Consider the following 22,654-nt stretch of genomic DNA (forward strand, 5'->3'; position numbering starts at 1 on the left):
CGTTCAAGAGGATATACATATCAACAAAATAATAGATTCTAGCGTTCATGTCTCCTCTCAATACCTGACCACTGGTATGGTATTTCGGTGACGGTAATACTCTCTTCCGGGAAATAGTGGGGGTGACACACACAAACCCACTGAAAATAAAACTTCGGCAACCACCGCCGAAAAAGTCAGCGTCAGCAGCAACAACACCAGCAAAAGAATCCGATCATCTCAAAGGACCGGCCTCTTACGTCGCAATGGGAAAGGTTCACGGAAGTCTTGCCCGTGCAGGTAGGTCTTCAATCCTCTGAACCTAGACCACAGTGATAGCTAACGGATTTGCAACAGGCAAGGTCAAGAGCGCAACGCCCAAGGTTGCTAACACCTACCCTTGGTTTCTCTAGCGATGCTAATCGTGATCAGGTTGAGAAACAAGAGAAGCCGAAGACGCCCAAGGGTCGCGCCCGCAAGAGGCTCTTGTACACCCGTCGATTTGTCAACGTCACTATGACTGGTGGCAAGCGCAAGGTATGCAAAGATGATGGCGATGGCACTGCACACGAACCATGAAAGGAGACTTACATTTCGCAGATGAACCCAAGCCCAAGTTCGTAAGGACCGCAACCTTCAGAGCTCGACGACATGGCGACTAGAATCTCCCCGACTGCTGTCGCGATAAGGGGGCTGAGAATGTGATGCATATTTGCACTGGGACCATATTGGCATTCAGAACTGTCTCTATTTGCTTCTGCTCTTCTGGAAGGGGTTCAAAGGGATGGTTTTAAGATAGTTATGCTCCGTCATCAAACTTGACGCAGGGGCGAATACAATTACAATATTCAACCTCTCAAGTCTTCACTGATGCGACGCGACGCCATGCCACCAGGGTACATATATCTAGACAGAAAGTCTACTTTCAAGATTCCGGATTCATCTGCAAAACGGAACCAGGGCTTGTTGCCACAACAATGAAAGCGGCGGACTCGGATCTCTCACAGTCCATTGATTTCTTCATTTCTGAATTGCATATCTCTTAAGTCGCCTCCCTACCAAAAGACGGGACTATCAGCATGTCAAGGAAGTATCAAGTAGGTTATCGAGACCTAGGTGAATTTGTCCAGATTGAGAGAAGACTGCGCAAAGGTGCCTTGGTCTACCGAAACAAAATCTCAGGAAGGAAGCTTCTGATGACATTACGAGATAGTGGGAGCCACAATAGTAGGGAACTGTTCGATAGCATAGCTGATTGCTGACCGGCACTGTCCAGCCTCGGGCTGCTACTGGCACTTGCTGGTAGTCTCGGCTAGCTAGTGCGTCATGTGACATCCGTAGCCGTGCCCTAAGCCCTGGACCTGCGGCCACCAATCTTAGGTACGCAGCGGGTATAAGTCAACCTCACGACCGGCCTTTATAACCTTTCTCTACTATAATAATTATAAGCGCCTATAGGTTATTAACTAGGCTGCTAGAGCTCAATATTCTAATAAGATATGCGCGTTACTTATATCCTTAATCTACTTAATGGTCATTTTATCTACCTAGCTTGTACCTTATTTTATCCTTTTAGACTAGATTCTATTACTTCTAGAAAGTCTTTAATGAGCTTTTCTACTTAATCCCTAGACTCGTCCGTTTGTTCTTTCCCTAAAATTGGTTATAATGCTAGCTAAAAGTCTTTTAAGGTATTGGACAGTTTCCCTAGTCACAGAGAGCATAGAAATATTTAACCAGGTTATAGCTTTAAAATTAATAGTGTCCGGCCAAATATAAGATAACAGTATTATCTTCAAAACAGTACTATATCAAAGCTATATTTATTGCCAGCTTTGAACTCCCAGTGGACATTTTTCCAACGTGTGAAACCGAAGAGATATTCGTACATACAGTACAGTGCCTATCCAGTTTGGCGCCGCATCTCTTAGGAGAACCTGGGCCCCTCCTCAGTACCTAAGAGATCTACCAGAGTAGCGATCAGAGATAATACTACGCACTAGCTACGAACCTTGGAAGGTGGGGAAAATTGAAGCAGGAGTAAAGTGTCTCTTTAAGGGTTAGCTGATGGATATAAATTTAACTTCCTCAATATTGTTTTATCAATGGCCTACAATGGATTGCCTGAAAACAGAGGTATCTACATCATTTCTGTCCATTTCATCATGACTGTATATGCCGCTGGCAGTTGCGGCTGCTTCATAAGCGGCGGGTTTACACTGCTTTCAAGAGAGTAGCTCCCTCAGATCCAGCCAGACAAAGGGCACAGCTCTCTTCCCTCTCTTCCTGTCCATTCTGAACAAAGCCAGATGACGCCGGTACGCCATGCTTTTTTGCTGCCCCAGCAGAGTGCACTGCAAAAAAATAAAGGAGAAGAGCGGGAGTACCAGATCTCGGAGGAGGTCTGGACGGGACGATCCCGATAATATCTCTATGAAGGAGTTATGGAAAAAACATGCTTCCCCTAAGCACGAACCTCCTCTGCACCTCGTTCCTGGTTCCGTTGCTGTCCGCTCCTGCCACCCTTGCCTCCCCTCTGACCGCGCTGGCCAGATTCTCCAGCTGCGCCTTCTCCGCCACCCAGGGTTAGCTGGGCAGTCGCCAGGCGATTCGACAGTTCCATCTGTGTGCGGATGGTGTTCGCGAGGTATGAGACGACCAGGACATCCTGGATGTGGTTGTTGCTGCAGAAGAAGTTAGCGCGAAGGTAATATCACACGGGAAGAGGAAGAACACATACAAGTCACGCTCAATATCAGCAGGCTCAACCTTGGGTGCCAGCGCAAGGGCATTAAGAAGGAACTGGCCCAGCGCAGTAGAAGCGGGGGCCTCCTCGTCAATGACGGACTCGACGTATCTCGACACGCGGTCGATCATACCAAGGACCTCCTCAATAGCCCGCTCCAGCGCCTCGATGTCCGTAAAGATGCCAGTGGACCGGCTCTCGGTGTCTTTGGCATTGGCAATAGCCTCCAGACCACTCTTCTCAGCCTCGCCGTATCGGATCTCGTGCGGTACGGGGATGAACGCTGCGCTGTCAGCCGCCCTCTCCGCAGTGACACCAACAGGCGCAGAAATGTATGCTCGTGTTTCAATATCCTTTCCAGGTTCTGTAGAAACAGTCAGATGCACAGCAGGGTGCGGCCACGTTCCATCGCCCTGGCCACCGTAGAAGTTCTGGATCAAAGCAGAGAATGTGTCCAGCTCGGACGAGGTGGCGTACCACCCGACAAGCACCTCCTTCGGGTTCGCCTTCAGATGCAGCGCAAGCATTTGCTTCTGGTATTCCATGTCCACCTCGACCTGGTCCGTCGTCTCAGTGTGCCCGACAGCGAAACAACTGCGAATCTCGACCTCGGTACCATCTTCAGATCGAGTTCCCAGCAAGGTTCCGATGACACGGTGCTGATCGGCATTACGACGGAGAGAGTGATCAAGGATCGAGAAGATCGCCTACAGCATCTAGTCAGTAATCTGGAAGATCTTGCATTGCAGATCATGGCAACGGTACCTGGGGCTGGATGACAACGTTCAGAGGGGCAGTCGTCGGAGCAGTCCCCACCGTGGCAGGACCCAGGGGGCGTGCGAGATGAAGGAAGGAGTCGGTGTCAGCCATGCTGAACAGGTGTGTGTAGGTAGAAGGACGTCTGCCTCGCGCTATAGGGGAAACAGACGGACAGGCTCTTGTCGTGGAGAGTGGCTCCTTTGTTCCGCCCGCTGGAGTCTGCTGCGATGTGGTTCCGCGCGAGGCTCAAATTGTGTGTGCGCGCAGACGAAATTTCACGCTAAGATAAGATAAGCCGACGACCGCCCCAAATGCGAAAAAGTTCCACGAGCAGAGCTCCAGAATCTTTAACAGCTTGCAACGATGGCTCCAGCACGCAGTAGAGGCGGAAACGCCTCACGAGGCACTAGAAAAGGTTCTAAAGGGCGCTCTGGAGCCCCAAAGAAAGATGGGTTCCCGACGTCGCGGGTCGAGGACATACTGTGAGCACCCGGTGTGCCCTCAAAACAATGCACTCTGTCAAGCTAACAGTGCTACAGATCGACCGACTCTTCTGATGAAGAGATGAACGAAGAGCCTGAAGAGGGTTTGGTTGATGAGGCACCCATGGACGAAGTATCGTCCGACAGCGATGAGGAACAGCAGTCCAAGGAGCAGCCGTACAACGCGCTTCTACAGCTGCTCAATGCGGGATCGGAATCCAAGGGCCCGGCTCGCAAAAAGCGCAAGCTGCGTCATAGGGAGGACGGTGCAAGCGCAGAAGCTATAGATGATAGAATTGACCAGGACGAGAAAGGACAGCTGGACGGGGATGACCTTCAGGATCGGGAAGCTTCTGAAGATGAAGACGAGGGTCAAGAGGAGGCGGATATTGATGGCATGGATGATGATGAGGATGGTAAATAAGTACCTTTTCTGATCCTGATGACTCTCATACTGATGCCCTAGCAGCAACCGACCCATTCGAAACACACTTTGCGAATCCAGACGAAGGCAAGCTGTCTCGCAAACTGCAAGCGATATCGCAGGAAAAGTGGCGCCCTGCCAAGAAAGAACTCCCAGATGGATCGAGACTGCTACAAAGTGTCCCTGATGTTGATGGAAACGAAGAGTCGTTGCTACCAGCAGCACGAAGCACAGCAGGTTTGAAGGTAGGTCATCTAGTGGGCGTAGTAGCGGGTGACTTTGTACTGATTGATTTCGCAGCTCAAGAAGAAGCTCATTTCGCCTGCTGCGGATCTCATACCCAATTTTAACGTGCCCGCCCAGTACCTTGCCCCGTACATCTTTAATTACGTTGATGTCCTTTTTGGGTCAAGGACATCGTCAAATTCTCCGCACTTGCGGGACACAGTCTGCCTTCATGCCCTTAATCACGTGTTGAAGACTCGAGACCGTGTGATCAAGAATAACGCTCGCGTTTCAAAGGAGCAGGACGAGGATCTGGACTTTCGAGACCAGGGATTCACAAGACCAAAGGTGCTCTACATCTTGCCGACTAGACAAGCCTGTGTTCGCGTTATGGAGGCGATTACCAAGCTGTATCAGCCTGAGCAGCAAGAAAACAAGAAGCGGTTTTTAGATGGGTTCAGCGCGCCCGACGACAAGTCTTGGGAAAATAAAACAGAAGATTTCAAGGAATTGTTCGGTGGGAATGACGACGATATGTTCAGGCTGGGATTGAAGTTTACCCGGAAGGCCGTCAAATACTTCGCGCAGTTCTACAACTCAGACATGATCCTGGCGAGTCCGTTGGGCTTACGTACAGTTATGGATAAAGAAGAGTATGTCCTCACTTAATCCATCCAGACTGGAGCGCTTACTGACTGGTATTAGTGCGAAAAAGCGAGACTATGACTTTTTATCATCCATCGAAATCGTCATAGTCGACCATGCTGATGCGCTTCTCATGCAGAACTGGGATCACATCGACTACATCTTTCAGCATCTCAACCTGCAGCCCAAGGAGGCCCACGGGTGCGACTTCAGTCGAGTGCGAAAATGGTACCTAGATGACGATGCTCGTCACCTTCGTCAAACGATCGTGCTGTCGTCCTTTATCACGCCCGAGGTGAACTCGTTGTTCTCTTCGCACATGCGCAATGTTGCCGGAAAGGTCAAAGTGACCCCGAACTATCCTGGTGCCATCACCGAAATCCCGCTCCCTGTTCCAGTCAAGCAGACATTCTCACGCTTCGACTCTGTCTCACCTACAAAAGACCCAGATGCCCGGTTTAAATATTTCACGAGTGCCATCCTCGCGGCTTTGGTTAAGAATGTCACTGGAAAGGGCAAGGGCAATGGCTCGGGCACACTGATCTTCATCCCTTCGTACCTGGACTTTGTCCGCGTGCGCAACCACTTTGCTACATCGTCCCAGACGACGAACGTCTCCTTTGGAGCTATTTCTGAATACTCATCTGTCCGGGACGTGACACGTGCGCGCAGCCATTTCATGACTGGGCGGCACTCTGTCCTGCTCTATACGGAGCGTGCACACCACTTCCGACGCTACCGGATTCGGGGCGTGAAACGCATCATTATGTATGGGATGCCGGAGAACCCGGTGTTCTGGGGAGAGATCGTCGGGTTCCTCGGGATGGACCCAGCTGCCGTGGGAGAGGCCTCGGAAAACGGCGTACGGGCTCTGTTCTCCAAATGGGACGCTCTTAAACTGGAGAGGATTGTTGGAACGAAGAGAGTCAGCAACATGTTGAGAGAGAAGGGAGGGGACACTTTCACATTTGTATAGATGCGACGTGAGTACCTAGACATTGTATATACAGGCATAAGTAATTAGCAGTGAAGTTTGGAAGCTTTGGCATGCCCATGAACCTAATGCTACCCTCACTACAGGTCGGAGTACAGTGGTCCACGGATTCTGTACCTTCCCAGCTCCTGTCAGAAATAAGTACCAGATCGAAACATTGCGGTCGAGCCCGCTTGTGCAACCTTGACAACCTGCAATGAAGAGACATGGAGCACAGTACTCCGTGGTTAGTTACTATGTACTGCGTAACCTAGCTGCATAAAGTGGGGTCTTGCATGCAGCTGGAATTGAAATATACAAAGTAAACAGGTACGGGGTATTACCGAACAGTCTCTCCAATCTCCCTGGCTATTGAGGTCTTTCTGTAAGATAAATGGTGACCCGAACAATTATCCCCGCACCGTACCTGGCATTTGCTGAATTGTCCTGTCTTCTGATACCCTAACCCCTCCTCCCGTTTATCTCATCCGCGTAATGAGGGCAGATCAACCTGATAGACAGATTGTACTGCATACTTTGTCTTCCAACCTGACTCGTCAATGGATGATAACTAGGGGTCCTGGCCTGAGATGCAGACGCCAAGCAGCCCTGTCAGTGTGATGGCCTGCGCCGCTATCCCCCGCTAGACTCCGATGCAAGCTCCAGGGCGATCCACTGAACCCCAGTTGCCGTCTGGAGTCGACGCAATTCCGGGGTCATCGTCCCCCCACCATAGCCCCTCATGGCGCAACCTCCTTCCACTGGGACTCGCAAGGCTAGCTGCCAGTCCGCGTGTGAATCCTCCAGGTGCTCCGGGGCCTGTGCCTCTCTCAGTTTAGGTCCGGATAGCCATGGAATCATGTAGATACGCTGCGCTCTTTCAACCGCCGCGGCCATAAGCCCTCTGCTCACCTCCGGCTTCTCTTCGTTCTTATTTTCCGACTTTCCTTGGATGAGGCTGGCGGTTGAGTCACTTTTGCGTGCTGCGGTTCGCTAGCATTCTAATTCACCTTGTTCTCTCTCTGTGGACTTCTCTGGCATGCAGGAATCTCTCTCGAGATCTACGATCTCTTTTCCTAGTTCCAATAGCATACGTCGATCTTATCTGGGGTATAGACGAGAGACGATGACTGCGCCTACATCCCCGTCGGGTGACGTGAACTATACCTCCAATGACCAACCGCGCCAGAGCAGTAATGAACTCACAGAAGCTTCTGCGCTTATGCCGGAGACATACAACGGTGGGAGCAATGACAAAGGACAATCCAGAGGAGCTGCTGGCGGGACAGTAAAGGATTATCAATCCAACAACACTAGGCGGGACGAGAGCGACCGCCTAGACGTCTCTCTAACCAACAGCTTTCGCCCCTCAACAGATTCCAGGTTCTCCGATCTGTCAATGTATGCTGGGCATCTTGCTGAGTCTCGATTTGATCATAGGCCGCTCCTCCGCTCGCCGGCCCCGGCGGGCTCGCGGTTGGAATCTCGTCCTTCCGCTCCGCCGTTGACCTGGCGGGGCAGGCTGTGGGTGGCATGGCTACAAAGTAAAGGACTAGTGCTGGTGATGCTATCTCAGTTCTTTGGGGCATCAATGAATGTTATGACGCGGGTTCTGGAAATCAATGGTTCTCACGGGGAGGGGATGCATCCATTCCAGGTCAGTAATGGTTCTGGATATTGGACCAATATGTACATCTATCCGGAGAATTTCCTAATGAGCATGTACAGATTCTCTTTGCCCGCATGTCCATAACGGCTCTTGCAAGCTACTTGTATATGTGGTACGCAAAAGTACCTGACCCCTTTGGCATTCCTGAGGTCCGGATGCTCTTGGTCTTACGTGCTGTGGGCGGCTTCTTTGGCGTGTTTGGGATATACTACGCAATGCTGTACATGCCTCTGTCAGAGGCAACGGTGCTTACTTTCCTGGCGCCCATCGTGACCTGCTATGCTTGCTCATTTCTGATGCCCAACGAGCCGTTCACTCGTAAGCAGCAGCTCGCGGCGCTCGTCTCGCTGCTGGGCGTCGTGTTGATTGCACGACCGTTCTCTGCTTTCGGAGGAGATGGCTCTCCATCCTCTGATGCTGTTACTCCCTCTAATGACACAGTATCTGTGGCTGGAGAAGAACCAGAGCCTGTGGATTCTTACCACCACATGCTTGCCATTGTTGCTTCTCTTCTTGGAGTTCTAGGCGCCGCATGCGCATATACCGCGATCCGTTGGATCGGGAAACGAGCCCATGCACTCGTCAGTGTGACTTACTTCTCTGCATTCACCACGTTGGTCTCAATCGTGGCCGTTCTGGCCCTGCCGTCAGTCTCCTTCCGGCTTCCTGGCGACCTCACCGAATGGAGCCTCCTTCTAGGGCTTGGGGTGTGCGGTTTCTTCCTACAGTTTTTGATGACGGCAGGATTGGCGTATGTTCCTCCGCCGTTGCCAGGACAGTCTGCGCGGACGGGCAACGCCTCGGGCCACGGATCGCGTGCCACGTCAATGGTATACACGCAGATGTTGTTCGCTCTGTTTTATGACAAGGTTGTCTGGGATAGTACGCCGTCTGCGGTGAGCTGGGCAGGGTCAGCACTGATCCTGGGCAGTGCCATCTATATCGCGGTGGTGCGGGAGAATCGTCAGGGAGCAGAAGGAGGGCGGGATCCACCAGATAACGAGGGGACCGTCGGGGCGCAGAAGGACATCAGAGGGGAGGAGCGCGACGTCGAGGAGGGTACGGGGTTGCTAGCGCAGGAAGGGATGGAGACCGGGGAAAACGACGCGGATCGGAACCGTTAAAAGCTAATTGCAGCGGGATACAACTCTATATGACGGGGAACAGCATGCAAGACCCGACAGGGATCGATCAAAACGGCTCACCGGGAGGGACTCGAGGATCAGTAGCATAGGGTGTTTCACTGTTCCGGGTGATACTTGCGCCCCAGGCGGCATTTACGGTCCAATTGGAGAGAATATTCACAGACTGCTTTTGCAAAACGCTGGACAGCATAGACAGGCAATGATTTGCCACTGTGCCTCACGCCGCAGGGCTCGATGCTGCATTGCTGGGTTGCCTTTTTGTGCTGTTTGAAGACCCAGCGCGGAGACGAATCAGGCGCCGTCACGAATCCCCGTATTGGCGATACGCTTACACGGGCCCGGCGCGGCCCCCCACACCGCGCGCGCTGGTTGGTTCCTGTAAACATGGCCGTATCAGCGGGTACCGGACAGACGTCATAGTGTCGCATCCCGCACCGAGATGTCCCGATCAGCGATGCAGCATCTCTGCGCGACTTTTGCTGCACATGGCAGCCGCTTTTATATCTCCACACTTTCCCGACCTCTTCAGCTCTCTTCCTCCTTCATGACTTGCCTTGAGGGTGCTGGCTGATCCCGGGGATTTCAGAGATTCTCGGTCTCTTTTTCTTGCTTCCGTTTTGCTGCCATAGATCGTCTTTCTCTGGTCTATATCCATCTATATCTTGACATCTATCTCAACAACTCTCCCATTTGCAATTGCATATTTGCAGAGACAAGACGTGTCGTTTTCATCTCAATTTGATCTTCACGTTTAAGAATTCTTCTATTCATCTTCGTTTTCTCCCTGTTATCCCAAATTCCTCTTCGAGATGCGCCATTTCGACGCCTGGCTTCTCCGCGACCCATACTCCATCTGGCATTACTACTCCACCGGCAGACGATGGCAGGAAACCATCCGTGAGATGATCCAGAACCGCAAGATCTGTGCCCCTGAGGTCGACACGATGTCTCCAAGACACAGGGAGCCCGTGGATCCATTCGCCCGTCCGATGTCTCCGCAGTCCGATTGCCTCTTCCTGCAGAAGCTCCCTCCCGAGATCCGCCTGATCATATACAACTATGTCTTTGGTGACGAGGCCGTTCATCTTGTTCAGCTCAAGGGCAAGATTCGACACGTTCGATGCCAACATACGTCCTCGTCCATTGACCGCAACCGGCACTGCTGCCCGGTCACGCCCGCACGATGGCGTGTCTATGACGGCCGCGTGGCCGGCCACAGCGACCGCATGCTCTACCCACACACGCACCAGCTTCTCCCGGAGGTGCTGAGTAACTCGTCTCTTTCCCTGCTACGAACCTGTCGCGCCATCTACGCTGAGGCGGCTGACATCCCCTACTCCAATCTCGTTTTTGACGTCGATGACCTGCACACGTTCATTGCCTTCTCCTCTAGTGTCTGCCCCGAGCGCCTTCGTGCTATCAAGCGTCTCACCGTGCAATGGATGCCAGTCTGGCAACCAATGGCTGGAGAGGAGCACTGGTCGTCCATCTACTCGCACACCCACAACGACCGGCTATGGGCTCTGTTCTGGATGCGTGTCCAAGCGCTCCCGGAGCTCGAGGAGCTGCAGCTGAGTCTGGACATCGGACGATTCAGCGGCAGTGCCGTAGGCGGTATCGTCATTGGCGGGAAGCGCATCCGGCTCGCGATCGACGAAGCCTGGGTCACGCCGATGCTGTTCGTGCGGGGCTTGCGGTCGTTTGATCTTTGCGTCACGGCCAGGTGTGATGCCTCCGCGAAGAGCATCCTAGAAGAGGATATGAAGAACGATGCAGTCAAGCTTCGTGATCAGCTTCGGGCTGTCATGTGTTCGTCTCCAGGAGAGGACTTGCCGATCGAAGGTATTCAAATCAAGAAGCCGTGCTTAATGGAGGAGATTGAAAGACAGGAGAGGGAGGGGAGACGGAAGAGGCCTCGTCTCGCGATAACGGCAGCTTGAGAGCCGACGAGTTCTTGGTCGCTTCGTAAGTGGTGATAAGCCTGTCACGAAGCTAAGATGATGGCCTTTAAGAAAGGTTACATCGCCTCAAGCGCTGAAGTCTCCGCCAGGAAAGACATCAAACAGACTCAGTTTCTGCTTCCGTCCAGCGAACTGCCTTGAACAGACGTTGAGTCGTCGCAACCCAGGAGGTGGACAACCTTACAAAGAAATCATCAGCGTCAGGGACGCACCTCTTTTCTTCATCTGCCAACCTTTTGCAACTGGCCCAAGGACAAAGGCAGTGCCAACACATCTGCTTTTACAGCTTACGTGATACCCCTGTTTGACATCTCTGCTCGTTTTTCTATTTATTTCTTGATTGTCCGTGTTGACCTCTTTACTTTCCCAGACTGGTTTCGCCTATTTTATCTTCCTTAGGTTCTGGTAAGGGTGCTCCTTTTTAACGAGCTCAAGACAAAACGTCAGGGAGGCACATGCTATCCGCATGATCGCTCCAGTGATATTTGAAGGCTGACTCAACTTTTGCTCTGTGAAGAAGACATCCTCTTCGAACAGACTGAGCTCCAGATGCACAGATACACCTTACGTTCTAAACATTTTTAAATTAGATCAGATCTAGATAGTTCGGTTTAAGACTAGAACCCCCTTTTGAACAATGAAACTTTTTTTTCCAAACTTGAATATGATTCAGTTCTGTCTACTTGCAATGGGTCTCATGCAGTACTAGGTATTTAGTAGTTCTCCCTTCATGTCTATCCAAATTCTGGATTCCTCTATTTACATGTGTCATGTACTGTGTTATTGTTCAGCGGATTAATTATTGTAGTTGCATGCGTCTGTATTTGCGGCAGACTAACCCTCCCTGACTGAATTGTCCAAGATATTATTCCTCTGGTATTGCATTGCCATTTGCGTAGTACCCCTCTGTCTACAGATATTTGCTGTATACCCTGACCTAATCTACTCTACCCTACCTTATGTACCTACCGAGGTATGGATGATGCTAATCTAAACTGCCAAAATACGGCTACTGGTACCTAACTTAACTGCCCGGTGAATCCGAATTCCTACCTAACCAGGTAGGAGGTATGTGCCTTAGGTACTGAGTACTATTCGGCAGTGGGTTGCTCCTACCTCTTCCATCTGAGTACCTCTGGTACGGAGCCGGTGGGAAGATCTCCTAGGAAGGTTCCAAGTTGTTCGATGCTTCCCGAAATGGACAAACCCTAAGGAGCTCCAGTACCATGATATCTTACTCAAATCTCGACAGTGTACCTAATCCAAAAGGTTCATCATCCTAGATGACACTAACAAATCCATGTACACACGTCAGTCTGAGTTATTCAGTCCGTACGAATCACCAGCGAAGTACCTACTTGTCTTCTGATTGATCTATCTTCTAACAATCTACCTAATTCAAGAGGAAACGAAATAGGGCAAGAACTGCGCTAGTCATCTTATACCTGTTTTGGCACACACGCAAATACTTCCGGTATTGATGTATTGTAGAAGGTAGGTGCCTAGTGCACTGTGCATTCATGTTACTGTACATACTAACGATGATCTTGGAAGAACATGAAAAAGAAACTTAGGCATGTATGTATGTGACTGATACGCCAGAATCCTAACGTCCTGGCTTCGAACAAAGATGGAGTACAAAGCTCACAATGACAGATTGATGCAGACAGAGATAGTAAATGGGCAGGAAATGGGAAAGTTGAATCCTCCAGGCCCGTAGCATGGATATAGGTAGATGGAAAGCGACTGACATAACCTTCGATACCGGACGTTGCAGAAAAGTAGGACCTGGGCGGATCCGGAAACGAACTCCTCCCCTCGATCGGGAAAAGTGCGTCTCTTCAAGGCCAGTGCCATTGCTCAACGTTGGTCATCTTATCAACCGCCTGCAAGGTCATGGTGCGAAGCCGGGAATCATCGATATCGGCAGTCACCCAGTCCATCCAACAAGATTCTGTCAGCCAGCCCACAATTAGTCGCATTTGACGTCCAGAGCGGTTACACTTAGCGTCAAGGTCGTCCACAAACTTCTGCCAGTGATGGGGCACTGCTATTCTATCTAAACCGAGATTCGCAAGGTACAAAAACGGCGGGGTTTCAAGGTTCACTTCGAGGAAGCATAGCTCCTCGATCTGCGCCGCCCGGAAAATATCCTGCATGAGCAACTGCCACGTAATGGAGATGTTTATCAGCGCCAGCTTCCGGAGGCTTATGGGCAGCGGTACATTAGGTCTGTCAATGAGAGGTCCAAACTCAAGGTGGTCAATGATTATCGAGGTACATTCCAAATGGAATTCCTGCAGGTTGGGCGTGTCGTGCAAGAGGTTGAGGACGGACGGAAAGATGGCATCGCTCCTGACCAGGAGGTTTAGAGTCTCCAAGCGCTCTAGTAACGGCCTTATGCACATATAATCATGCGGATACAATCTCACATACCCGCCCTCTCTGTAGAAGTGGAAAACCTGTCCACGGACGTGCTTGATTGTCGTGACGCCCGCGAGCCCAAGGAATGCCAACACCATGCCCACACCTTGCTGCTCACCGGTTACTGTGAGTATCTTCATATTGAGATCCTCGTATCGAGTGAGCAGGCGCCCGATCCTTTTTATCCGGAGGATGGCCTCCTCTGTGCAGTTTACTTCGTTGAAGAGGTCTGACGTGTGGAAGACGATCTCTTCAAGGTATTGACGGAGGTCAGGCCGCTCCAGGACGCACCGCAGCTTTTTCGGCACCGTGGAGTTCCCACTGAGGAATATCTTGCTGAAAACGCGTGGGGTGACGAAGCTGATGAATGCGGGCGACGCCATTCGCAGGGCGCGCAAGTCTTCCCTGTCAAGGTCCTCGAAGATGTGATGCAGCAGTTCGGCGGGGAGGTTCTCGAGATAGCCCATCTTGGAGTCGAAATTTTGAAGGTGCAGATCGATAGGTGAGAGGCTCGTGTCTGAGTTCCGGATGGAGTTGACGAGGGAAGAGGGAAGAAGAAGTAACTGGTTGACCAGAATGGATGGATGTACTGTAGAGTCCTCACTGGACTTCTAGCAAAGAACTGGAAGATAAAACGGGTGGGGGAGATGAAGAAAAAGAGGCAAGGTCAACAGACGCCATGTGCCTTCACTTCACTAATTTATGTCGCAGTCCTGGACAGAGCCGTCAAGGGAAAACAAAAAGTCGAAAGGGCTCCCAGCCTCAGGACTTCATAGTAATAGCAAAAAGGTAACTAAGCAACCGCTTAAATTACTTCCCCGGCATCAGGGACTCACTTTGGACATGACCATGACTTTGACTGGGTAGGCTTCTGATATCATGCTGTCAATCACGCAACTGGGTTGAATCAGATATCGAGCATCCAGCCCAAATAGAGGAGATGAAAGGAGTTACAGGCAAAGACAACTGCCATGAAACAGAAAGAATGCCCATTAGGGACTGAATAAATTAGTCGTGTCTCTCGTCTTGCTCCTTCCTTCCTGCTCAGATCAGATCAGATACAACCAACATTACATCATTCAGCAGCAGCAACAAAACCCTGTCGGTGACACTGCTTGGGGGGATTGTCCTTCACTACACTGCTCTGTTCAGTGTTCTAGAACTGAGACAAGCAGATCAAGGCTCCCATCTGTAGGGTGATATCCACCCAAGAGCTGTCTTGGAGCAAAACGGTGAGTGTTCACTTCAGTTCAGTCAGAGCCTCCCCATTGCAATGACGAATAAATGAGGAAAGTGTTGGACAAACCTGAGCGAATATATAGTGCCGTACAGTCCACAAGAGCACCCATCTAGCTAGCTCCCTTAATCCGTTTTCGATGAACCCAACCCGATCTCACTGTGATCACCCTAAGGCTTAAGGTCCCTCCATACAAGAACCACAAACCACCAGCCCAGTCCAATCTATACCTCAGGTACATATACCTCCTACGAAACCCTCACAGTCTCCCAACCCCAGCCATGCTCAAACATCCCCCAAACCCACACCCGATCCCTCAGATACCACGACACGACCGGCGTCGCGAACCCGATCGGCAGCCACAGGAACGGACTCACCCCCGTCCTCCCCGTCAGGTACAGGTACGTGTGGTTCCACACAAAGCCCGTCACGAGGCGCGAGATGAGGGTCAGGGGGGCTGTTGATATAGAATTTGCATCTGCGCTTGGATCCGTGCCTGGACCTGTGGCTGTGTCTGGGTTGCAATTGAAGAGGATGGTCGTCTCCAGGGACGGCTTGGAAGGTGAGTTCGAGGTTGATGGCGAGGAGGAAGCAGAGGAGGATGATAAGGGGGGTGTGGTATTTCTTTGGTTTATGTCCCTGTGGAGGTGCAGTTGGAGGTTCCGGGAAAGGTGGTTCAGTGAGTGTTGCGGCGTCTGGCATGGATGGTTGATAGATCAGATTAAGAATTTATCACTTGATTATCATAGGAGGTATAAAAGTACATTTATGTACATGTACAAGGTATACCCACGAGAGAGAAAACGATAGGTTACATAGGTACTTACGTATTTCGTCCAAAAAAATACCTAGGTACTGTACTGCCCTCCGTAGTCAATGTCTCGGGTGATCTGCGACTACAAGGCGCAGTCACACTCGCAGTCGTATGCGCGAGTGAGCATAGCCGACCAGCCAACAAACTCTTGATATGATAGATGAAACAAAAGTACTTACGCAGTGCCAGTACAGAATAAGGATATTCCACAACCGACCTCAGCTATGCGACATCCTGGGGCGTTTCAATATGACTGGGTACGGACTACCTAAAATCCTAAGTCGATCCATTATAAAACAAGCTGCCCTGCCCTGCCCCGGTGGGGGCCAAGAACTGGAGATGGGATGGAAACTGACGCTGATGGAGAAAGGCTGAGTCGGAGTAGGTATCTGGTACTCATTGAAACCCTAACCTTGGAACCTAGGGGCGGAAACTTACCAGGTACGGAATAAGTCTCCGCACGCTTTCCACCAAGGTTAATAACGATATGGAGATTTCGGTTATTATAGAATATCAAAAAGCTCGACAGAATCGTAGACAAAGTTGATGACACTGTAGTAGTCGCTTATCCAAAGCAGTACGGGGAAGCATGACAGGCATCCAACATCGACAAAGCTGCAGGCCAGTAAACACATAACGGAAATCCAGGAACATTCCTTTCAATTACTCCATACACATTTATTTTTACTTCTTGTAACTCAAATACAAATTATTTCCACTCCTTCTTTATTTTTATTGTTTAGTACCCGTCAACTAATTCATACCAAAACACTCCATCTAAAACATGGTGCTTATCATCACACCTTTTGGATAATTCTCATTCTTGTTCTTGCTCTGACTGATAACATAAATGGTCCAAACACAGCTCTAGATCATGTTGCATATTGAGAAGAAAGGACAGGAGAGTAGAGACGTAGTCTAATAATTATAAAACGGAGCAAAAGAAAAGAAGATTAAGACATGCACACAACGGGAAACTTCGCTGCCATGGCAAACAATCATCTCCGGCATCATTACTACTTCAAGGCTGTCAATTGCATGCTCTTCCAGCGGATAGAGGGAGAGGAGGAATAGGGTGAATAAAGAAATGACTAGTTTTTCTATCGGATCCGGCGCCCACCTAGTTTGCAACCTGGCCTGTTTTGGCAGTAGAATCTGGTTGCGGCTTCAGATGCTCGTGGGACACGTTGCTGTTGCTCTGCTCGCGCTCCTCGTCGCTTCCGTATACTGAAGGCGGATGACTGGGCTGCTCGCCGAAGAGAGATGTACGACTACGCATCATCTGTTCGTCACAATGTCAATGTCTGATCAATCTCATACTATGACAGACTGCCTGGGCTAAGGGGAATTAGAAGGGGAATTAGAAGAAATATCAAGCACTAACCCATGCTCTGACACCTCCAATCAACCCCAAGCTATACCCCGTCGCAAAATCCTCGTGCCTTCCAGCGCCACCAGGGCTCTCAGGGTGGTTCGAGCTTTCGAAGCGTGAGAGATGCGTCTTCTGCGCGCCACTTCCAACGGTCGGGCCCGATACGCTGTTACGCGAGCCACCGAGATCGACGCTGTTCCTCGCGCTGTGCGCGGGGCTGCTGGGCCGGCTGCTTTGCCAAAACTGGCGAAGTTCCTTGCTCAGCTCCTGCCCTGTCGCCGTCCAATTGTTTCGGATGCTGTCGCGCAGCTCGGCAACGTGGCGCTTGATCTCAAGCTCATTCTTCTTGAGCCACGAGACATTGAGCTCCTGTCTCGAGGCGCCACGCTTGAACTGTCGGGCGATATATTTATCGTAGTCACGGACGATCCTGTAAGGTTGGGGGCGATTAGTCGTACTCATACCCTAGAAAAGGCGGAGGAACATACTTCGTAATTATGCCTGTGGTGCTGACACCCTCTGTTCTTTGGGTGACTAGGAATTTACCTTGCGCCTTGATCGGGGCGTAGATGTCGTCTCCTTCATCCGCACTGTACGGTATGTCGTCGTGCGCAACGTAATCGATCTTGTGCTCCTCCAAGAATTCCGGCGTAACGATCCACGGACAGTTCGGGATGACCTCGTCCACCCACTTGCAGTGACGGACGGTCTCTGCCCGCTCACGTCCAGATAGGACAGTGAGGCCTTTCCGCTTGTGCGTCTCTTCGTCTCCGGTGACCCCGACAATGAGATAGGTTTCTGGAAAGGCTTTCTTCGCCTGCTCGAGTTGTCGCATGTGTCTGCCAGCATCATTGCGTCAGCGGATGCAACTCACTCAATTGACAACAGTCTTCCAAGCCTAAACATACCCAAGATGAAACAGATCGAAGACTCCATCAGCATACACTCGCACAGGCCTCCCCGTAGGAGGAGGGTTGGTACGGTAGCCCGCAGGATCCTGTAGTCCAGCCCTCTCGGGCGGCTTCATAAACCCTTCGCTTTCCCCCGGAGGTTTGCCGGTCGTCGTGACCGACGTCTTGATGTGCGGAACTGTCTTCCGCTTGGAGCGGTTCTGGATGTCGACGCTGGCCTCGGTTGTCTCTGAGGGTTCCCCCGGGTCCTCCTTGCCTATCGAGGGACCCTCCGCCGCAACGCCATTGCTGTCGGTCATGACGCCGGAGCGTGTCCGGGCGCGCTTCGTCGGCGGAACGTTGCCTGCGGCATCGATCGATTGCTGCGAGGACTTCCTGTGCCTGCCCACCGACACTTCCGGGACGGCGGACTCGTCACCTTCTTCGCCTGAGGCGTCGCGCGACGAGGGCTGCAGCAGATCCGCGGTGGAAGATTTGGGGACGTGGTCGGGCTGGAGTTGCGAGGAGCTCCGCTTGCGCTTCCCGGATGTGTTGTTGGGCGAGGAAGGAGAGGACATGGTGGTGGAAGGAGCTCTGTTCAGTCTCTATTTCTCTCGCAGAGCCTCCGGGAAACACACGACGTCTGGAACTTTTGATCGCCTTCCGGAGGTCAACACGAATGCATATGACAACAATTAATGGACAACGGTGTCGTTCAGGGGCCTAACACCTGCGGTGGGCCCAAGGCGCCGGGGCTTCTGGAGTCGACTCGAGTGGGGAAGCGTGGGCGAAATCTCTTCTCTGACTGCATCGACGGTCGACGTCCAAGAGACCAAGCATGCGAGCGAGGGCCGCGACGCCGAACCGTTGAGCTAAGAACTCGTACGAACCGTCACGACAAGAATCAGATAGACGCCATAGTAGATATCCGTCTGCATCCTGGTGATGTCGGAGTCCCGGACGCTTCCCCAACCACCGTGCTCGCGGTCACGTCATGGTTCCAAGAACTCCAGCTAAATAGTGGTCACGACTTAGTAAGAGAGCTACCGTTTCAACACCCTGTTACCGTTTCCTCTACCATATGACGAGAGATCTATATTAAAATGACTTCTTGGGCAATGGCAATGGATAGTACATCGTCTCTATGCATCGACCAGGGCGTCGAGTCCGCTTCAGAGGATTCAATAAGTACGATTCCAGTCCAAGCAAGCTAAGATGATCGCAAACGTGTAGACTTTAAGCACCGGTTACGCCTTGATGTGTGTAATCCCGCCGTGCATCCCTCCCATCCCTTCTGCTCTGACAGTCCTCAACAGAGCCAACCGATCCATCCCGGCTGAGCCCTTGCTGCCACTACCCACAACACAGCCCTAGAGACATGACGATAATGACAGAGAACAGGTAAAAAGAAAAAAGGGGGCGCAATAATATGAAAATAGAAGAAAATGGGGAGGAGTGATTTCAAGTGGGTTGTGCCGTGCGGTATCTTTTAACATAGACGTAAATAGACGTATTCTTTCGTCGAGGCATGACGCTTGCGGGCCTGGATACTCCATACGCCTCAAGCATAAAGCCACCCCGACTCGACAAGAAGAGACGACTCTCCAGAGGCTGTCTCGCCTATACCGCCTCCTCCACTGTGACAGAGTGAGAAAAAGGGATGGCAAGGAGTGAAGGCTGTGGCTTTGCGCTGTCAGAATGAAATCATAGGATCACACCGTCATCACTTTCAGAACCAAAAACAATATAGGGGGGAAACTCCGGGACTATGAAGATGCAGGTTTCTCAGCCGCCGCTTTATCTCCAGTGGCATTTCCGGCCGACGTTTCGGTGTTGGTGGAAGAAGGAGATTCCGAGATCTTCGGGACGCTCTCAGAAGACGTCTCGCCGGCCTGCGGGGTTGCTTCACGGTTAGCTTGGGGTCCTGGGGTCCCCTCACGCTCATTCCTGGCGGATTCCATCGAGCTCTTCTGCACATGGTTCGCGTGTTCCTTGTCCTCTTCGGTGTGGTCGAAGAGATCCTCCTCGTTGTGGTCAGTCAGGACTTCCGTGCCGTCACCAAGGAGTATGATCCTGCCGGAACTGACGCTAAAGGGACGTCGGTTGTCGAGTTCGAGTTCATAGTCATCCGGGCTGTCGTCAAACTGATGACGGACACCAGGGCCGCGGAATTCAGCTACAGCCCGTCAGTCAGTAGGGCCTTCGAGTCCGTGGGTTGCTCGCAAAACTTGCCGTACTCGGGCGGAGCGCAAGGGCCGTCCCCGTTGGCAACCCGCTCTGCAATTGTATTGTACCACTCTTCTTTGGTTTTGCCGTGCAAGAGTCCAACAATGACCATGGTCATGTTGTCGCATCCGACACCTCCGGTCTCGCTGTTGGAAGCCAGGCAATTGTCCATCATGTTCTCACAGATCCGGTGCAGCTCCTGCTTGGCCGCGATTCCTCTCCTGACGAATTCAATCACAGCTTGGGAAGATTGGCAATCCCAGATACCTGCCGTCGGGGATGGCATTTTAGCAATGGAAATAAAATTTTTCGTAGAGGTCGGATATACGCACCATCGCAGGCGATGACGAGGAACTCATCGTCCTCGGTAATCTCATGAACGGTGACATCGGGGTAGGCCGTAACGATCTGCTGCTCGGGAGCGAGTTCGGCGCTCTTCTTGAATTCGAAATCACCGATGGCGCGGGACAAGGCCAAATTGCCGTTAACCCGTCCAAAATCGACGAAACCGCCTGCCGCGCTTATACGCGCTTTCTCGCCTATGGGATATTGTAAGGACCGGAGAAACAACAAGGGATCGGTTCGAGATAGCACAGACCTTCATTCTGCGGCTTATGGTCGAAAGAAAGTGGCTTTGCACGACCCTTGACACCGAGAACGGACCGGGAGTCACCTGCATTTGCCTGTCCTCAGTGAGCAGATGAAGCAGGACCGGCGACAGAGGATGGAGCAGTGCACATACCACCCAGATCTTGTCCCTGGAAATTATGCCGACAGACGCAGTGCAGCCAGAGACTTCTTCCTCATATTTCGGGTCTGAACATATTAGCCACGCTGTCCTCAACGATCCGGACCTCCTGCTGCAGGTTGGAGCAGCCACGAACCTTCGAGGATGGCCCGGTCAGTGGCCAAAAAGCCGTCTTTCAGGGCCTGTTCGATGTCGCCTTTTGCGAACGACTCCTGCTTCGCTACAATCTTGTGAATGTTCTCCCCCGCAAACTGGGCGACCTTATCTCCACCATGCCCATCATAGACACCGAAGAACGAAAGTCGCTTATCTGGGGCAGTGGGCTGATCAGATTTGTCTGTGTACTTTGCGTGTAGGTCTAGCACAGCCGCGTGAGCGTCCTCCATGCTGATCCGCCAGCCTTGCATGGCTGACACCCCGTAAATGACACATTCATCTTGACCTTCAGAAGATGTCTGCAGAGACCAGGAAGCAATCCAATGTCAGTCTACTCCATACAACGCGCTGAAAGACAGAAAATGAAGAGCGGGTGGCAGTCTGGGGAGTCCTTGCAAGTCCCCACCCCGTGGCGGACGGCTGCGGACGGGCGTGGATGCACTTGAAGAAGGATGCATCAGGTGCGACATCCTGCCTCCATCCGTCTGCGTATGAGGGGACACACGACACATGAAGCCATGGGTGGGTAACATTGCCTTGGGCTCAAGCACCTCACGTCGCGAAGGAAAAAAAAAGGACACTGCGGGGGTCAAGGTCCTCACCTTCTCTACCACCGGCTCCGATAAGGTCTGTCCCATGATTTCAGGCTGGTCGCTGTGAACTCTGGAGGTGTTATCCTACCCACGGTCATGCACAGCCAGGAGAAAAAAAAGTCGTTCGGGGGGTATCACTCTGGGGCTGAGGGGGGTGGGAAACAGGCAGTGAGGCAGGACGAAGCGTCTTGCGGGAAGTACCAGTATTCACAGGCGTAGCGCAGAATCGATCGAGCGGATGTGGGGGAGCGCACGAGTAGGAGCAGCCTCTGGGGAGCAGCTCAGAAAAGCTGAGGCTGCAACCGACAATGACAGCAGAGAAGTATCGCTTGGCTGCCAGAACTCAGACGCTTCCAGGGGACGGAGAGTGACGGTGCAGGTGTGCAAGTCGCGTGTTGGAGAGACACTCGGATGAGAGAAATGACGAAAATGCTTAGCGTCTGGTGACTTGGTGGTCTGCCGTACAGGTGAGAGCGACGGCTGCGAACCGCTGGCGGGAGTGGGCTCTGATAATGGTTCTGACAGCGTCTCTGCTACGGCTCGACGGCGGACATGGGTTCTTCATTAGAGCACACGACCGTCGCGCCGTCCGGCCCCGGCTGGCCTCGAGTTCTACGAGTCAACGAACGGCCTCTCTCTGGCGGTGAGGCCGAGAAGGGGATTGAGTCTCATCGCTCGCCCCAAACAAAGCGCCGTACTTGACAGGCGAGGGGACGCTGCAGCGGCCCAGGCCGCAACGCTGGCCTCCTGCTTGCCGGTCCTACGGGAAGCAGTTAGAGCAGACAGAATTTTCACGTCTAGACGCATCGCTGGCCTGCAGTTCCCTGCCCCGTGCTTGTCATGCTGCTGTCTCTCTCTTTTCTAGCCCCGCGATCTCACCAGCGACTCGCCGGCCCGGCCAGCCTGCGCCCCGGGCGGCGCACTGCCCACCGCCCTCCGCCACCGCCTTCCTGCCAGGGCCGATCTCCGTCGCCGTTGTCGCTCGTCCTGATCTCGGGGAGATCCAAGCTTCCTGGATCTTCCCCAGATTCTGTATGTCGCCATAGCTGCTTTAAAGAATCTGTCTCTGACATAATCTCTAAATCTCATCTATTAGGTGGTACCATATGTCTACCGAGCTACGTAACATACACAATGCAAATCCCTCCTCCGTAGGTATCTTTCCGAACCCGTCCATCAGGCGCCG

The 22,654-nt window shown here is 52.0% G+C and overlaps 13 protein-coding genes across 13 annotated transcripts; 6 read left to right on the forward strand and 7 right to left on the reverse strand.

Moving 5' to 3' along the window:
- Window positions 1-76: 76 nt before the first annotated feature.
- Window positions 77-603, forward strand: VTN00DRAFT_4472 (40S ribosomal eS30 domain-containing protein; the record flags this gene model as incomplete). The annotated part of the gene is made up of 5 exons (XM_069430903.1): window positions 77-79; window positions 177-279; window positions 337-362; window positions 412-516; window positions 580-603. The coding sequence occupies 5 exons, from the start codon at window positions 77-79 to the stop codon at window positions 601-603; spliced, it is 261 nt and encodes an 86-aa protein (XP_069289992.1).
- Window positions 604-637: 34 nt separating this feature from the next.
- On the reverse strand, window positions 638-1,003 carry VTN00DRAFT_4473 (uncharacterized protein; the record flags this gene model as incomplete). Its single annotated transcript, XM_069430904.1, has 3 exons — window positions 638-744; window positions 833-922; window positions 985-1,003. 3 exons carry the CDS (start codon window positions 1,001-1,003, stop codon window positions 638-640), a joined length of 216 nt encoding a protein of 71 aa, XP_069289993.1.
- Window positions 1,004-2,094: 1,091 nt separating this feature from the next.
- On the forward strand, window positions 2,095-2,405 carry VTN00DRAFT_4474 (uncharacterized protein; the record flags this gene model as incomplete). The annotated part of the gene is made up of 2 exons (XM_069430905.1): window positions 2,095-2,115; window positions 2,217-2,405. The coding sequence occupies 2 exons, from the start codon at window positions 2,095-2,097 to the stop codon at window positions 2,403-2,405; spliced, it is 210 nt and encodes a 69-aa protein (XP_069289994.1).
- Window positions 2,406-2,443: 38 nt separating this feature from the next.
- Window positions 2,444-3,595, reverse strand: VTN00DRAFT_4475 (uncharacterized protein; the record flags this gene model as incomplete). The annotated part of the gene is made up of 3 exons (XM_069430906.1): window positions 2,444-2,663; window positions 2,720-3,432; window positions 3,491-3,595. 3 exons carry the CDS (start codon window positions 3,593-3,595, stop codon window positions 2,444-2,446), a joined length of 1,038 nt encoding a protein of 345 aa, XP_069289995.1.
- A 252-nt stretch (window positions 3,596-3,847) lies between these two features.
- Window positions 3,848-6,236, forward strand: VTN00DRAFT_4476 (uncharacterized protein; the record flags this gene model as incomplete). Its single annotated transcript, XM_069430907.1, has 5 exons — window positions 3,848-3,966; window positions 4,024-4,382; window positions 4,436-4,635; window positions 4,691-5,268; window positions 5,321-6,236. 5 exons carry the CDS (start codon window positions 3,848-3,850, stop codon window positions 6,234-6,236), a joined length of 2,172 nt encoding a protein of 723 aa, XP_069289996.1.
- A 1,123-nt stretch (window positions 6,237-7,359) lies between these two features.
- VTN00DRAFT_4477 (uncharacterized protein) lies at window positions 7,360-9,026 on the forward strand (the record flags this gene model as incomplete). The annotated part of the gene is made up of 2 exons (XM_069430908.1): window positions 7,360-7,890; window positions 7,962-9,026. The coding sequence occupies 2 exons, from the start codon at window positions 7,360-7,362 to the stop codon at window positions 9,024-9,026; spliced, it is 1,596 nt and encodes a 531-aa protein (XP_069289997.1).
- An 830-nt stretch (window positions 9,027-9,856) lies between these two features.
- VTN00DRAFT_4478 (uncharacterized protein) lies at window positions 9,857-10,987 on the forward strand (the record flags this gene model as incomplete). Its single annotated transcript, XM_069430909.1, has 1 exon — window positions 9,857-10,987. One exon carries the CDS (start codon window positions 9,857-9,859, stop codon window positions 10,985-10,987), a length of 1,131 nt encoding a protein of 376 aa, XP_069289998.1.
- A 402-nt stretch (window positions 10,988-11,389) lies between these two features.
- VTN00DRAFT_4479 (uncharacterized protein) lies at window positions 11,390-11,899 on the reverse strand (the record flags this gene model as incomplete). The annotated part of the gene is made up of 2 exons (XM_069430910.1): window positions 11,390-11,571; window positions 11,848-11,899. 2 exons carry the CDS (start codon window positions 11,897-11,899, stop codon window positions 11,390-11,392), a joined length of 234 nt encoding a protein of 77 aa, XP_069289999.1.
- Window positions 11,900-12,849: 950 nt separating this feature from the next.
- VTN00DRAFT_4480 (uncharacterized protein) lies at window positions 12,850-13,899 on the reverse strand (the record flags this gene model as incomplete). The annotated part of the gene is made up of 1 exon (XM_069430912.1): window positions 12,850-13,899. The coding sequence occupies one exon, from the start codon at window positions 13,897-13,899 to the stop codon at window positions 12,850-12,852; it is 1,050 nt and encodes a 349-aa protein (XP_069290000.1).
- Window positions 13,900-14,954: 1,055 nt separating this feature from the next.
- Window positions 14,955-15,371, reverse strand: VTN00DRAFT_4481 (uncharacterized protein; the record flags this gene model as incomplete). Its single annotated transcript, XM_069430913.1, has 1 exon — window positions 14,955-15,371. The coding sequence occupies one exon, from the start codon at window positions 15,369-15,371 to the stop codon at window positions 14,955-14,957; it is 417 nt and encodes a 138-aa protein (XP_069290001.1).
- Window positions 15,372-16,603: 1,232 nt separating this feature from the next.
- Window positions 16,604-18,323, reverse strand: VTN00DRAFT_4482 (uncharacterized protein; the record flags this gene model as incomplete). The annotated part of the gene is made up of 4 exons (XM_069430914.1): window positions 16,604-16,765; window positions 16,868-17,285; window positions 17,344-17,694; window positions 17,764-18,323. 4 exons carry the CDS (start codon window positions 18,321-18,323, stop codon window positions 16,604-16,606), a joined length of 1,491 nt encoding a protein of 496 aa, XP_069290002.1.
- A 1,188-nt stretch (window positions 18,324-19,511) lies between these two features.
- Window positions 19,512-21,126, reverse strand: VTN00DRAFT_4483 (uncharacterized protein; the record flags this gene model as incomplete). Its single annotated transcript, XM_069430915.1, has 6 exons — window positions 19,512-19,921; window positions 19,978-20,238; window positions 20,304-20,510; window positions 20,570-20,654; window positions 20,714-20,787; window positions 20,856-21,126. The coding sequence occupies 6 exons, from the start codon at window positions 21,124-21,126 to the stop codon at window positions 19,512-19,514; spliced, it is 1,308 nt and encodes a 435-aa protein (XP_069290003.1).
- Window positions 21,127-21,385: 259 nt separating this feature from the next.
- On the forward strand, window positions 21,386-22,623 carry VTN00DRAFT_4484 (uncharacterized protein; the record flags this gene model as incomplete). Its single annotated transcript, XM_069430916.1, has 4 exons — window positions 21,386-21,502; window positions 21,994-22,111; window positions 22,174-22,500; window positions 22,565-22,623. The coding sequence occupies 4 exons, from the start codon at window positions 21,386-21,388 to the stop codon at window positions 22,621-22,623; spliced, it is 621 nt and encodes a 206-aa protein (XP_069290004.1).
- Window positions 22,624-22,654: the final 31 nt, after the last annotated feature.

This window comes from Thermoascus crustaceus, assembly GCF_041956765.1.
Source record: "Thermoascus crustaceus strain CBS 181.67 unplaced genomic scaffold VTN00scaffold_2, whole genome shotgun sequence".
Lineage (NCBI taxonomy): Eukaryota > Fungi > Ascomycota > Eurotiomycetes > Eurotiales > Thermoascaceae > Thermoascus > Thermoascus crustaceus.